Source organism: Loxodonta africana, chromosome X (assembly GCF_030014295.1).
Source record: "Loxodonta africana isolate mLoxAfr1 chromosome X, mLoxAfr1.hap2, whole genome shotgun sequence".
Taxonomy (NCBI): Eukaryota; Metazoa; Chordata; class Mammalia; order Proboscidea; family Elephantidae; genus Loxodonta; species Loxodonta africana.
This window is the reverse complement of record NC_087369.1, coordinates 16,814,274-16,828,614: the sequence shown is the minus strand read 5'-3', so window position 1 is coordinate 16,828,614 and position 14,341 is coordinate 16,814,274. Positions and strand designations below refer to the sequence as shown.

The window sequence follows — 14,341 nt, the reverse complement described above, 5'->3', positions numbered from 1 at the left end:
CTTGACCTGCATCCTTGCCAACGCTTGGTATTTTTGATTATAGCCATCCCAGTGGATGTAAAGTGGTGTCTCACTGTGCCAAACCCTGTTCCTAATCTCATTTCCCAGTCCTCCCACTCTAAAAGCTGCTCTGTGTCCCAACCAAAGTGAATCTGTTGCTGTTTTTTCAGTGGGCTCCTTGATATCTCAAAACAATGCCTTTGTTTACCCTTAGAATGTGTTACCTGACTTGAGATATATATGGGGGGGGGGGGAAGCGGATGGAAATTGAGAGTTCAAAAGAGCAGGAGAATGGAAGGCCTTTGACTTCCCCACCACATGGACACCTCCAAGTTCTTCCTACAAACCCAGTCACCATACCCTTGTCTTAGGATGGGTTCTCTAGAGAAGCAAAACCAGCAAAGTGTTTATCTATATATACATATAGAGAGAGAGAGACAGACAGAAAGATTTATGTCAAAGAAATGGTTCATGCGGTTGTAGAGGCTGGGAAGTCCCATGTCCGTGAGTCAGGCTGAAGGCCTATCTGAACTTGAGTAGCTGCAGGGGCTGGCAAACCCAAGATCCAGACTGCAGAGGCCGACGAATCCCAAGATCGGCAGGAAAGCTGCTAGCTCAGGTCCCAAGAACCAGAGGTCAGAAGAACAGGAGTCAGCTGCAGGATTCAGAGCAAGCAAAAGCCCACTAGCCTTGCTGGAAAGTCCACCTATATTGGATGCAGGCCATACCCCCAAGGAAACTCCCTTTCAACTGATTGGCTACTCATAGCAGATCCCATCATGGAGGTGATCACATTATATATCAGATCTCATCATGGAGGTGATTACATCATTACACGACTGCCAAACTACATCATAACTGTCAAACCACTGAGAGTCATGGCCCAGCCAACTTGACACAATCTTTACAATCACACCTTCCAAAACAGCTTGCTTACAGTTTTGGCTGTACTTGGCTGAGGTTACTGCTGAACTCCCTAAGCTATAAAGATGCCCATGCTTCCTCCAGGGGAGAATGTCATGGAATTTTAGAAATTAACAAAAGAAGAAATGACTACCCTCCATACTGTGCTCCAGAAAGCAGTGTGGGTTCAAATGATGGTAAAGTTTTGTTAGGAGTCCCTGGGTGGTACAAAGGGTTAAGTGCTCAACTACTAGCCAAAAGGTTCGTTGTTCAAATCCACCCAGAGGCACCTCAGAGGACAGGCCTGACAATCTGCTTCCAAAAGGTCGCAGCCTTGAAAACCCTATGGATCAATTCTACTCTGTACACATGGGGTCGCCATGAGTTGGAATCGGCTGGATGGCAACTAACGACAAAGTTTTTCACAAAAGACTTTAAGCCTCACATTTTAGACGCTGGCTTGTGGTAGCCAAGACGTCAGAGACTGAGTTGTTACTTAGGAGAGGAATTGCTAACAGTCTCGGATTAATTACCAAAAAAAAAAAAAAAAAGAAGCTACTGCTATAATAAAAAGCAGAGATCTGGTACCCCCGCTTCCCTTCCTTCCTCTTGCTGACTGCTTTTGGATTATTTCCATTTTGATTAGCACTTTCATCAGGAAGTAGGAAGAAATTAAGAGCAATTTACTTAGCTAATGATAAGGAGCAAAAACCATTGAAATCGATGGTTTAAATATGTATTTGAAACTATACTCACACTTTTTAATTTTTATTTTTATGTCTTACAGAAGCAGCATAAAGCTGATTGTACCAAAATAACCCAGCACTGAAAGCCAATTGGAAACAATCAGCCATTCTTGACCCTTTATAAGTGCACACCTTCCATGAATTGGTTGTCAGGTTTCTAACTTAGGTTGCCTTGTTAGCGATTCCACTTATAATAGCAGAATGAGTGTCTACAATTTCTCAGTTATTTCAGACTAGGTTTTAAATTATGGCACTTAAAGTATGCTTAAAAAACTGAGGACTTGAGTATACACTGCATTTTCTATGGTGAGGCAAAGTCATATGAGTCATTCAGAGGCTTTAATTGAATCCAGAGATTTGATATTTCCTCCTGAGTTCTCACAGTTGGATCGTTTTTGAATATATCTGAGATTGAATTGAAACCTGTAAGAACCATGAAGCCATACATCAGTCTGTATTTATGGATGGTACTGGGTGCTGTTTGCCTCAAGAAATCAAAACCCTTTAAATATAGTACAATTAAAAAAAAAACTTTAAAAAACTGATTGCTTTCACTATTTTCATGTGGAAGCAGTGTTGTAACAAAAATTATTTCAAAGATTGAGTTGGATATGAAGTAGTTGCCCTGTCCATCTAGAAGAAGGAATGAAGAAGTGAATAATCTGGAGAGAATATTGACAAATGAGCCTTCCTGGAGAATCATAGAATTTCAGAGTTGCTACCATTACTCAGTTTTATCCACAGATTTCCTGGTTAACCAAGCTGTGGCATGCTGCTCAAATTCAATGCCTATTCCACAAACCCTATCTATGCTTCTCGAGCTTCCACTTCCCCTCACTCCCTTGACTGGAACTTGACAGAGAAGTGAGAAACCATAGGTATGAGCTCACTCAGCTTCCCAGGGAGCCCTGCTATTACAAATGCATGTAATTCCCAACCTTCCTCTTGCTTCAGAGACGACCCTCTCATCCATTCATAGTATGCCCACTTATCTTTGGAACGCAGGTCAAACCAGGCCCTGCCTCAGCTCACCTGCATATGTTTTCAGTTTCTTCCTCTCTGTTGGTTCATTCCCTCAGGTGATAACCATCCACCTTTATTAAAAATATACACATACAATAACATCTGGACTTCCAAGCAAGATAGTCTTGTAAACTTATGTATTGAGATCTTTTGTCATCTACAGCAATGCTAGATAAAATATAAAATAGATCAAATCGCAAAAACAGAAGACAAACATCTGCAGATATGGTACAAAAAAACATGAAGTTAAAGCTGCAAGACTGACGGAGTCTGGAAGGCTCTAGAAACTACCATGAATGTGTCTGTTGCAACTTCTCTGTCAAAATCCCCTTGGCCTGCATATTCCACCCACTCAGCCAAACAAAAACTCAGCAGTTATCCAAACAAGCTCAGCAAAACCAAATCCCAGGCCCCAGCCGTAGACAGTAGACAGACCACTTAATTGTTTCTCCAGCACATTCCAAGGAGGAAGGACTTCAAGTCCTTCTGTCACAATATCCATCTACATCATTGGCCTTGGTGATTGCATAATATTTCATAGTGGGAATGTATCATTATTTACGTAACCAACCTCCCAATCTCGAACCATTAAATTACACACTGAAAATCTTTTATTGACTGAGCCCTTCTTCTCACAAACCTGTGCAGTATATATCAGGCCATAGAGTTCACGCAGTTGTGTAAAAAGCAATTTTTTTCAATGTAAACCCCAGGGGTCTATTTTATCAGAAAAAAAATCCCATTTTTAAAATAGTAAACAGGTTTAAAAAAGAAAAAGAAGCAGAGGGCTAGAAGTTAGAAAATCCCAGTCCCCAGGGTCTTGCAGTCTTTTTTGTGCATCAGTTTGTCAAACAGATAGAGATGAAAACAATTGTCATTGTCTAATGTCACAATAATATTATGATAAATTTTGTTTTTAAACGTTCTGAGAACCCCAGAGGAATAAGTAAATGCTTTGATACAATCACAAATGAGCAGAATAGGAATCAAAAATACCAGAAGACATTTTTCATAGGCACTGGTGTGCATTTGAATAGTTTCATTTCCATTTACATCTTTAAGTGTTAGCAAGACAAACTGAAAATTTCGTTCCTTGCCTTTTTTACCGTGATCAAGTATATATAAGGAGTTCCTGGGTGGCTCATCTACTAGCCAAAAGGTTGGAGAACTGAACCCACTCAGAGGTTCCTAGGAAGACAGGCCTGGCGATCTGCTTCCAAAATGTTACAGCCTTGAAAACTCTATGGAGCAGTTCTACTGTGCACACATGGGGTTGCCATATCGACTCAACAGTAACCACCACCAACAAAAATATATAAACCCATTGCCATCGAGTCGATTCCGACTCATAGCAACCCAATAGGACAGAGTAGAGCTGCCCCACAGGGTTTCCAAGGAGCACCTGGTGGAATCAAACTGCCCACCTTTTGGTTAGCAGCCAGGCTCTTAACCACTGTGCCACCACGCCTCCAAAAATATATAACATAAAATTTACCGTTTTACACATATTTAAGTGTGCAAATTTTATAGGGGCAGTAATTATATTCACAATGTTGTACAACCACTGAGACTATTTTCAAAACTCTTTCATCACCCCAAACAGAAACTCAATGCCCATTAAGCACTCACTCCCCATTACTCCCCTCCCTCCACCAGCCCCTGGTAACTACTACTCTCCTTTCTGTCTCTATGCATTTGCCTATTCTAGATATTTCAGGTAAGTGAGATCATATAATATTTGTCCTTTCCGTGACTAGGTTCTTTCACTCAACACGATGTTTTCAAGGTTCATCCATGGAGTATCGTGTTTTAGAACTTCATTTCTCTTTTGAGCTTCCTTGTCTGTATGTACCACCTTTTGTTTATCCATTCATCTGTTGATGGACACTTGGGTTGTCTCCCACCTTTTGGCTATTGTGAGTAATGCTGCAATGAACATTGGTATACCAGTCTCTGTTGGAGTCCTGCTTTCAGTTCTTTTGGGTGTACCTAAGAGTGGGATTGCTGGGTCATATGACAATTCTGTGTTTAACTTTTTGAGGAACTGCCAAGCTGTTTCCCGGTAACTTGCTGTTAAGCCAGTATTTTTTCTTTGAAGCGGACATCTCGGTCCATACTAGAACGATCTGAGCAGCAGATTAGGGCTGCCTCTAGTTTGGAGGAACTGCTGCGAATCACGCACTCCGAGGACTGGAAGCTATGGAGATGCCGACTGAAGCTCAAAGGTTTCACCAGCATGGACTCTCGCTCAGCATCTCATCGGTCCACCAGGTTTGCGGCAACTTTCTATGACATTGAAACACTGAAAGGTAGGTGTGTGGATGCGGAGGCAAAGCCTTTCTCTTTACCAGACAAATGCACCAGCACCTTCCAAACATTGGAGTAGGGTAGGCACACGTTAGAGGGAGAACCAGAGGGGGCCTTTCATTTCGCAGCGTACGTATCAGTGCAGAGTCTTGATTTCCTATGTTTACTCTGTAGTGAAATATATACAGTTTGATTTCAACATCAAAACCAACACAAAAGAGCACTTCAAAATACAGATTTAACTCAGGGATGTGAGGGCAAAACAAATCCACAAAGACTGTTCTTCTAGCCAAAATAATCAAGACTCCAGACTAGAAAATAGCATCATTTGAAATAAAGGAAAATGACCAGCCCCTAGTAAGGTATTCTGGTTTGTTACAAAGAAACCATCCTGAGTATGTAGTGTGCCATAATGAATTCAATGCTTATCAAAGAAAGTTGTGTGGCTTCCAATTAGCCAAGTAACCCTTTTGATGACATGTAAAAACCACACAAGAAGCTACTGTGGCATTGTTGACTTGGCATTTTAGATTTGGTTAACACAGGATTATCTGGTAACTGATTGTATCTGTTACATATTCTTTTTATTTCCTCCTCAGTTGTCTTTTTTTTTTCCACTTGTAAATAGATGGTGAGGTCGTTCAGGCCTCCACTGTTGACCGTGGGAAGGCTGTGCGTGCGTGGGTAGAGCCAAATCCATCAGCCACACCATGGACATGAGTGTGCAGAGGGTCCTTTGTGTATGTGTGTATAACTGTGTGTCTAAATGGGTTGAAATGGTTGGAACAATGACCTAGAACCCATTCTAGCGAGGGCTTTGAGGCTCTAGTTGTTTCTATGCAGTGAATTAGTGTGGACTTCATGAAAGCAAAGGGGTTGGGCCTCACCTGGAAGATCAAAAGCCTTAACCAGGTTACCTGTTAGAAGACCTGAGGTGAGCTTGGAGATACTCTGTGAAGATGGAGGCAGACATGCATTCCCATAAAACCAAGACTAGCTGATAGAAAAGGTCGGAGGAAAGCATAAAAGAATATGGAAATGAGAAGTCTATAATTTCTCTCCTCATTATGTGGAGACTCATCTAGCTGAGTTAGAAGCAGTAAATAATTAAATTGGTGTGTCACATGGGTTCAGGCTAGTTGCCTGAGGTAGAGAAGTCCTGCCAGGCAATAGTAAAGAATAGTAGAGTTATGAAGACTTTAATTGGTGGTGTTGGTCATAATTGTATACAATTTTGATTAAAATCTTACCAGCTCCAACTTTCAAAACTTAGTTTTATAAAAAGAATAAAAGCAAATGGAAAGCAACATTTAAGTAGAATTTTAAACAAAGAATGTCAGCATAAGTTCATTACTTATTTTTTCAAGGATTCATGATTAATAATAGTGAATTACATAATACCTATATTAATGCCTAACTGAGTGATTTATCTCTCATGTTTATAGCCTCAAGCTTTTTATACACATATTCATAATCAGATATTTTTATAAGGTTTTTCATGACACAGGATTTTATTACAAAAAAAAAACCCCAAAACTTAGGTAAATTCTATGAGATGGGCAGTGTTCCTCAGTTGTCCAAACATCTTCTATTTTGTGTTTTCACTAACTGAAGAAACAACAGATAAGGGAAATTGGGCTGGGGGAATGGAAAAGGAATATGGAAAAGATGTTTTAAGGTAATAGTTTAGAAACTAGGGTAACGTCTCAAATAGTAATATTATATCCATATACTTTAAGCACAGGTGGAAATGTGATAATGTATATGGGAATCCAGAATGATCTGGGGAGAGATCAATACAAATGATGGTAGATAGGATAAAAATGGATATGAGGTTATCTATTGCTGCATAACAAATTGCCCTGGAATTTACTGGCTTAAAACATTTTTTTTATTCCTAGTTTTTTTTTAGATTCTTATCTTTTTTAAAATTTTTATTGTGCTTTAAGTGAAAGTTTACAAATCAAGTCAGTCTCTCACACAAAAACTTATGTACTCCTTGCTACATACTCCCAATTACTCTCCCCCTAATGAGACAGCCCGCTCTTTCCCTCCACTCTCTCTTTTCGTGTCCATTTTGTCAGCTTCTAACCCCCTCCACCCTCCCATCTCCCCTCCAGGCAGGAGATGCCGACATAGTCTCAAGTGTCCACCTGATCCAAGAAATTCACTCCCCACCAGCATCCCTCTCCAACCCATTGTCCAGTCCAATCCCTGTTGAAGAGTTGGCTTCGGGAATGGTTCGTGTCCTGGGCCAACAGGAGGTCTGGGGGCCATGACCACCAGGGTCCCTGTAGTCTCAGTCAGACCACTAAGTCTGGTCTTTTTGCCAGAATTTGGGGTCTGCATCCCACTGCTCTCCTGCTCCCTCAGGGGTTCTCTGTTGTGTTCCCTGTCAGGGCAGTCATCGGTTGTAGCTGGGCACCATCTAGCTCTTCTGGTCTCAGGCTGATGTAGTCTCTGGTTCATGTGACCCTTTCTGTCTCTTGGGCTCGTAATTACCTTGCGTCCTTAATGTTCTTCATTCTCCTTTGCTCCAGGTGGGTTGAGACCAATGGATGCATCTTAGATGGCCGCTGGCTAGCGTTTAAGACCCCAGACGCCACTCTCCAAAGTGGGATGCGGAATGTTTTCTTAATAGATTTTATTATGCCAATTGACTTAGATGTCCCCTGAAACCATGGTCCCCAAATCCCTGTCCCTGTTACACTGGCCTTCGAAGCATTCAGTTTATTCAGGAAACTTCTTTGCTTTTGGTTCAGTCCAGCTATGCTGACCTCCCCTGCGTTGTGTGTTGTCTTTCCCATCAACTAAAGTAATTCTTATCTACTGTCTAATTAGTGAATACCCCTCTCCCACCCTCCCTCCCTCCCTCCCCGCTCTTGTAGCCATCAAAAAAGAATATTTTCTTCTCTGTGAAATAATTTTTTATCTCACAATTTTTGTGGGTCAAGAACCCAGACATGGCTTAGATAGGCACCTCTGCTTCCATGTCTCTCAGGAGGCTACAATCAAGGTGTCAGCTTGGAGCAAATTCATCTCAAGGTTCAACTGTGGCAGGATCCCCTTACAAGTTCACTCAGTGGTCGTTGGCAGGATTCAATTCCTCGTATGCTGTTGGACTGAAGGTCTGGGCTCCTGGCTAGCTGTTGGCCAGAGGCTGCCCTCAGTCCTTGCCACGTGGGGCCCACCAACACAGTAGCTAGCTCCATCAATGCATGCAAGCCAAGAAGACAAGACAGAGTGAGAGGTGCCAGCAAGAGATAAAAAGAGACTGCTAGGAAGATGGAAGTCAGTCTTTTGTAACCTCATCATGACAGTGACATCCCGTCACTTTTTGCTGTATTCAGTTCCTTAGAAACAAGTCACTAGGTCCAGCCCACACTCAGGGAGACAGGAATGCTCAAGGGAGTGAATACCAGGAGGAGGGAGTCTTTGGGAGTCAATTTAGAAGCAACCTATCGCAAGACGGTTTTCACACACACACTTCTAACATATCACAAACTCTACAGTTCTATGGCAAGCGAAAGTAATGCCTTTAAATGTTGTCTTCATCACACAATTGAATCTTTTCCCAAAAACATCTGTAGAGAAGTTTATACAATATTAAGTATTAAAGTGTCAGCATCTAATTAAAAACTAAACTATAAGAGAAAAGCAAATACTGTTTTCCACGAAAGTATGTCATTTTCTTTTTGTTCCCGGAGGCATTTTTCTCTTTGACTTGTTTCCTCAAATTAGCTAGACTGACCAAAGTATTGCTCTTTCCATCAAAATTAATGGACTTATTTCATCAACTTTACTTAAACTTGAGTGTTGGACATTTGCAGATGAGAAAAACTCTGCCTTATAGAAAGATCAGTTCCTTTTAACTTTCCATTCATGTGTTTCCCAGATTTTAAGACTAACTATAGGATCACTATGAGTGTCACTATGAGTCAGAATCGACTCGACAGCACTGGGTTTGGTTTTTTTTTTTTTTTTTTTGTACAGTAGGGCCCTGGTGGCATAGTGGTTAAGAGCTTGGCTGCTAACTGAAAAGGTCGGCAGTTCGAATCTACTAGCTGCTCCTTGGAAACCCAGTGGGGCAGTTCTGCTCTTTCCTATAGGGTTGCTATGAGTCAGAATTGACTCAATGGCAACGCGTTTTTTTTTTTTTTTTTTTTTTTGGTATAGTTACTTAGGAGCCCTGGCGGTGCAGTGGTTAAGAGCTTGGCTGCTAACCAAAAGGTCAGCAATTCGAATGTACCAGCTGCTCCTTGGAAACCCTAAGGGGCAATTCTACTCTGTCCTCTAGGATCCCTATGAGTGGGAATCAACTCAATGGCATTGAGTATAGTTACTTAAGTAACCTACAGAAATGTGTATCCTGTTGGTGCTAAAACCTACCCATACCTTCCTGGATAGAAGCAATTCTATCCAGGCGTATCCTGTAAATTGCTTAATAAACAGTGTTTACATGTTAATTCTCTATTGGCTTCCATTTACTTCCTTATTAGCCAGCTTTTCCAGATGTAGCTAGTGTCATTATATACTACAAAGAAAAATAAAACAATTATATTCTATGAAGATATAGTAGGAATAAGGAGCCCTCATGGCGCAGTGGTTAAAGTGCTCAGCTGCGAACCAAAAGGTCGGCAGTTTGAACTCACCAGCCGCTCCTCAGGAGAAAGATGTGGCAGTCTGCTTCCATAGAGATTTACAGCTTTGGAAACCCTATGGGGCAGTTCTACTCTGTCTTACAGAGTTGCCATGAGTGGGAATTGACTCGATGGCAATGGGTTTGGTTTTTTTGGTTATAGTGGAAATGGGAAGGAGCACAGATTTTGGTTTTAGTTTTTCTGAAAACAATCTTTGGTTAAAGGAGCGACAAAAAAAAATTCACCTAATGAAATAAGCAGGCACTAGAAATGTGAAAATGACGGTGTTCAGCATAACTCCGGCCCATGTTGGCATGGCGGCCCCAATGCGCTTCCTCTTCGCAGTTATAGACGAGGAGTGGCAAAGAACCCAGTGCAGCCCTAGAGAGACGTGCGTGGAGGTGGCCAGCGAGCTGGGGCAGAGCACCAACACGTTCTTCAAGCCTCCCTGCGTGAACGTGTTCCGATGTGGCGGCTGCTGCAATGAAGAGAGCCTCGTCTGTGTGAACACCAGCACCTCGTACGTTTCCAAGCAGGTGCGAGGACATCAGCCAGTGGGTCTGCTCCCAAGCCTGGGTGGTGATGATGGTGTTGGCAGCCACACCTAACGTTGGTGCCAAGCCCTGTGTTCAATGCGTTATCTCATTTAATCCCTGAAACAAGCTGCAAAGGCAAGTATTTTATCATCCCTCTTTAGAGATGAGGAAACTTCGGCTCAGGTAACTTATCCAAAGTCACACTGCTAGTGAGAGGCAGTGCTGGGATTCAAACCCAGGTCTGTAGGACTCCAGAACCTGAACTCTTATCAGTTACTGTCTCTCTGATGCTATAATGTCAAGAATTGGAAAGGCCTATGGACGTTACTAGAACAGGATGTTAAAAGAAGAGACCTGCACTGTCTTGTGTGTCCGTTAGGTTCTGTGTTGCTCAACTGCCGTGACTGAGAAGAATTAAATGAAGAGTGTGGACAGGGTTAGGGGAATGGAGAAGGGATGGTAAGGCATGGGGCTAGCAAAAACAGAAAGCTGTTCCCACCCTTAGAGGGAAGAAGAGAGGGGAGGGAGCAGTTATGGGCACCCAGAGAGAAATGGAGAAAGGGCTGCTGAACTGGAGGAGTGGTGGCTGTCCCATTGGCCAAAGCAAGCCACAGGGCCATTTAGCCTGGCAGAAGAGTGGGCTAGTGCCTATAGGTGGAGGTCAGTCCCTGGGGGCACAAAGCCAGATGGAGATGGGAGGAGAGAGGATGGTGTCCCTAAAGGGACAAACAGAATGTCCAGCACAAAAGACGTTTGAAAATAATTCTGCAGTCCCCATGGGAGAAACAATTCTTCCCTCTCCATTGTCTAAAATCCCCTTTGCCCTTACTCATTAGTAAGTTTTCTTTCTATCACTATGACATTGTTTTACAATGTAATGAATGTCCCATAGGAGAGCAGCAATCACAAACTTAGGAAAATGATATTCAAAACCCGCAAGTCAAACTACATCCCTTTTGGTTGTATCTTACAAATTCTTCATGTATGCTGATACATATTCATTTCATCGTCACACTTGCCTATGAAGTCTCTTCTCCTCATGACTGTGAAAAGAGAAAGCACAATAACATCCCTTGTGCACTGAATATATCCATATTCATTACGTTAATCAGATGCAAAGAGTGGAATGCTGATATTTTAATAGGTTAACTATCCTTAATTTTGTCCTTGCCCACCCCAAATATCCCTTAAACAGAAGAGCTTCTTTTTCTAAATCTTTCCTTTTACAGAACCTTGGAACTTGTGAAATTTCTGACCTCTACTGTTTGACAATTTGGGGGGAAAAAAATGACCTAAGTCTGACTAAGCCCCAACTGTTAGTAGAAACACAGCTTGCATAACATAAGAAGCTTTAGCTCATGACCATGTTATTCCCTGGAGTCTAGCTGGAAAATTGCACAAGAAGGTGAAGTTTATGCAAAGTAAACACTCTCAAAACAGTCTCTGACCTAGACTCATAGAAGCTCCATTACATATTGGAAGATCAGAATAAACACAGTTTTAATGGATTGTTTCTACTTTAATAAACAGTTGAGTGCATTATTTTGACTGCTCCACTCAACAAGTGATTAATTTTAAAGGATGTACTTAAGTGTAAGTGCACAGCAGTTTTTCTTTTCAAATATGCATGTTTGAACATCGTAATAGTGGTTTAAAAAAAAAAAAGCAAAAAAACAAAATTCTCACACCAAAGTTGTGGACTATTTGATGAACTGTCTCTTAAAAACAAAGTGAATAAATGAATACTCTGTATAGTAAGAATTGCATGGAATGGTGACTGAATAGACAACACATTAAAATCAAGTTCAAATTCATCTCTACATCATAGAATCACTCTAGAAACTGGCCTCGCAGCTGCAGGTCCTCCATTCCTTGGACCAGTAGGCTAGCCCGATCATGCTCTCCTCATGACTATGGCATAAACATCAGCGAACAAGCCCCGCAATAAACACATAGTTCAAGCTTGTACATGCGGCATGTCTGCTGACATCCCATTGGCCAAAGCAAGCCACAGGGCCAAGTCCAAGATCAAGGGACAGGAAACTGCAGTCCTTCGGTGGAGATGGTATGGGAAGGGATAAGTAAATAGTTTTGAACAATATTCAAATCCAACCAAATCTCAAAGAATCTTCATAACAGTAATCCCATTTCATACTTACAACTTGCATCCAAATTTAAAGCAAGAGCGAGGAGCAACAGTGCCACTTTACAAGGCTATAGAGTCACTGAAAAGTGAAGAGACTCCACCAAACTTAAATACTTGGTCCAGCTGGCTAAGGCCTTGGTCTTCTGACTCCCAGCTTTCTTGCCAGCATGCCACTCCTTATCATTACTGATTCTGTTCTTAATGGCCAGCTTGGCTAAAGTTACTACCACAGAGGACAAAAGGCAGTCATACAGACTGTAGAAATTGGTTTTTAGAAATATGTATGTATTCACGGTTATCTTTTTCTGCTGTAGCTCTTTGAGATATCAGTACCTTTGACATCAGCACCTGAGTTAGTGCCTGTTAAAGTTGCCAACCATACAGGCTGTAAGTGCTTGTCAACAGCTCCCCGCCATCCATACTCGATTATCAGAAGGTCCGTCCAGCTCTCTGAAGAAGATCGGTAAGCAATTCTTTTACACATTTGGACTTGTTCTTGCCTTTGTCAAAGCTGTATGTGGAGAATCCTTCACGTTTGATGACTGTAGAGTCATAGCTTTTGTGTCAGGTTCTTCATCTTTAGCTTCTAACTCAGATCTACCAGTAATAACTGTTTGGCAAATATATTTTTTTATTAGGTGCTAGATGTATCTTGGAGCCCTGGTGGCACAGAGATTAAGACCTCAGCTGCTAACCAAAAGTTTGGCAATTCGAATCCACCAAGCCCTCCTTGGAAACCCTATGGGGCAGTTCTACTCTGTCCTATAGTGTCACTATCAGTCAGAATCAGACCGACGGCAGTTGTTTGGGATGGGTTACATGTATATTGCCGTAGGACCAAAAAAGCTCAGCATATCTCCTTGTGAACTCCTTTATCCTTAATATGCAGAGCCTAAAGCGGATGTGGAGTCCCTGGGTGGTGCAAGTGGTTTGTGACTACTAACCTAAAGGTTGGTGGTTCAAACTCATCCAGCAGTACCTTGGAAGAAAGGCCTGGCAATCTGCTTCCATAAAGATGACAGCCAAGAAAACCCTATGGAGCAGTTCTACTCTGTAACACATGGTGTTGCCATGAGTCAGACTTGTCTTGATGGCAACGGGTTTTAACGCAGTTGTAAAAATGTGCTGCAGCCTCAAGCTTGGCAAATGACCCCTTTTCCAGAACACATATAAATGAAACTCATTTCAAGCTGTTTATATGTTTAAATCCTGAAATGGGAGGGGGGATTTCAAGAGTTATTGGGGAGCAGTAAACTATCAGTTTCTGATATTCCCTCTTAAGATTTCTTAATGGGAAATTTTCATTTTAAATGAAAATGACTTAAAATCCATTTGGCTATGAATTTTTCTTGAGAGTATTTTGTGATCCTTCATACATGACGACACCCTGAAGTGTTCTGAAATCGAAGGTAAGGATCATTGATTTGGGAAAAAAAAATTTAATATAGAGAATCAAATGAAGGGCAAATTACAAACACTGAAAGAAAACAAAGTAAGTTGGCTACTTAATTTTGCAAAAGTGAAGCAGTTTTTTTGTGAAAGTAGCAAGTAAAAGGGAGAGCTGGTGGTTATATGTTAATTGACCTGGAGCCCAGGAGTCCCTGGGTGATACAGTTAACCGGCTAGGCTGCTAACTGAAAGGTTGGAGGTTTGAGTCCACCTAGAGGTACCTCAGAAGAAAGGCCAGGTGATCTACTTCCAAAAATCAGTCATTGAAAACCCTGTGGAGCACAGTTCTACACTTGGGGTCACCGTGAGTTGACTTGACAGCAACTGGTACTGGTAACGGTGAGCCCAGAAAACACCTCGCCCTCTCTTACGCGCAAAAGGAAGCTCATAGAAGAGGAACGTGTATTCTCTACGTGTTCTTGCTGTCCTGGTCAATGCTCTCATCTCCATGTTAAAGAAGATAATGCTCAGGTGCTATGCTAGAACAATATTTACTTTTGGTAAATAAACACTGTTGACAGCTGTAATTTGCATAGTCTCTACCACCTTTTTTTTTCTACCACCAGTCTTCCAGAAAAGGTTATAAACCTA

General features: G+C 41.7%; 1 protein-coding gene across 1 annotated transcript in view; it reads left to right on the top strand.

Annotated features, from left to right (window-relative positions):
- VEGFD (vascular endothelial growth factor D) overlaps positions 1–14,341 on the top strand; it is a 44,229-nt gene that overhangs the window by 22,781 nt on the left and 7,107 nt on the right. Inside the window, exons 2-4 of the mRNA XM_010595771.3 lie at positions 4,771–4,981; positions 9,965–10,155; positions 12,616–12,764. Of these exons, the coding sequence (XP_010594073.1) occupies positions 4,771–4,981; positions 9,965–10,155; positions 12,616–12,764 (551 nt within the window). The remainder of the gene's footprint in view (positions 1–4,770; positions 4,982–9,964; positions 10,156–12,615; positions 12,765–14,341) is intronic.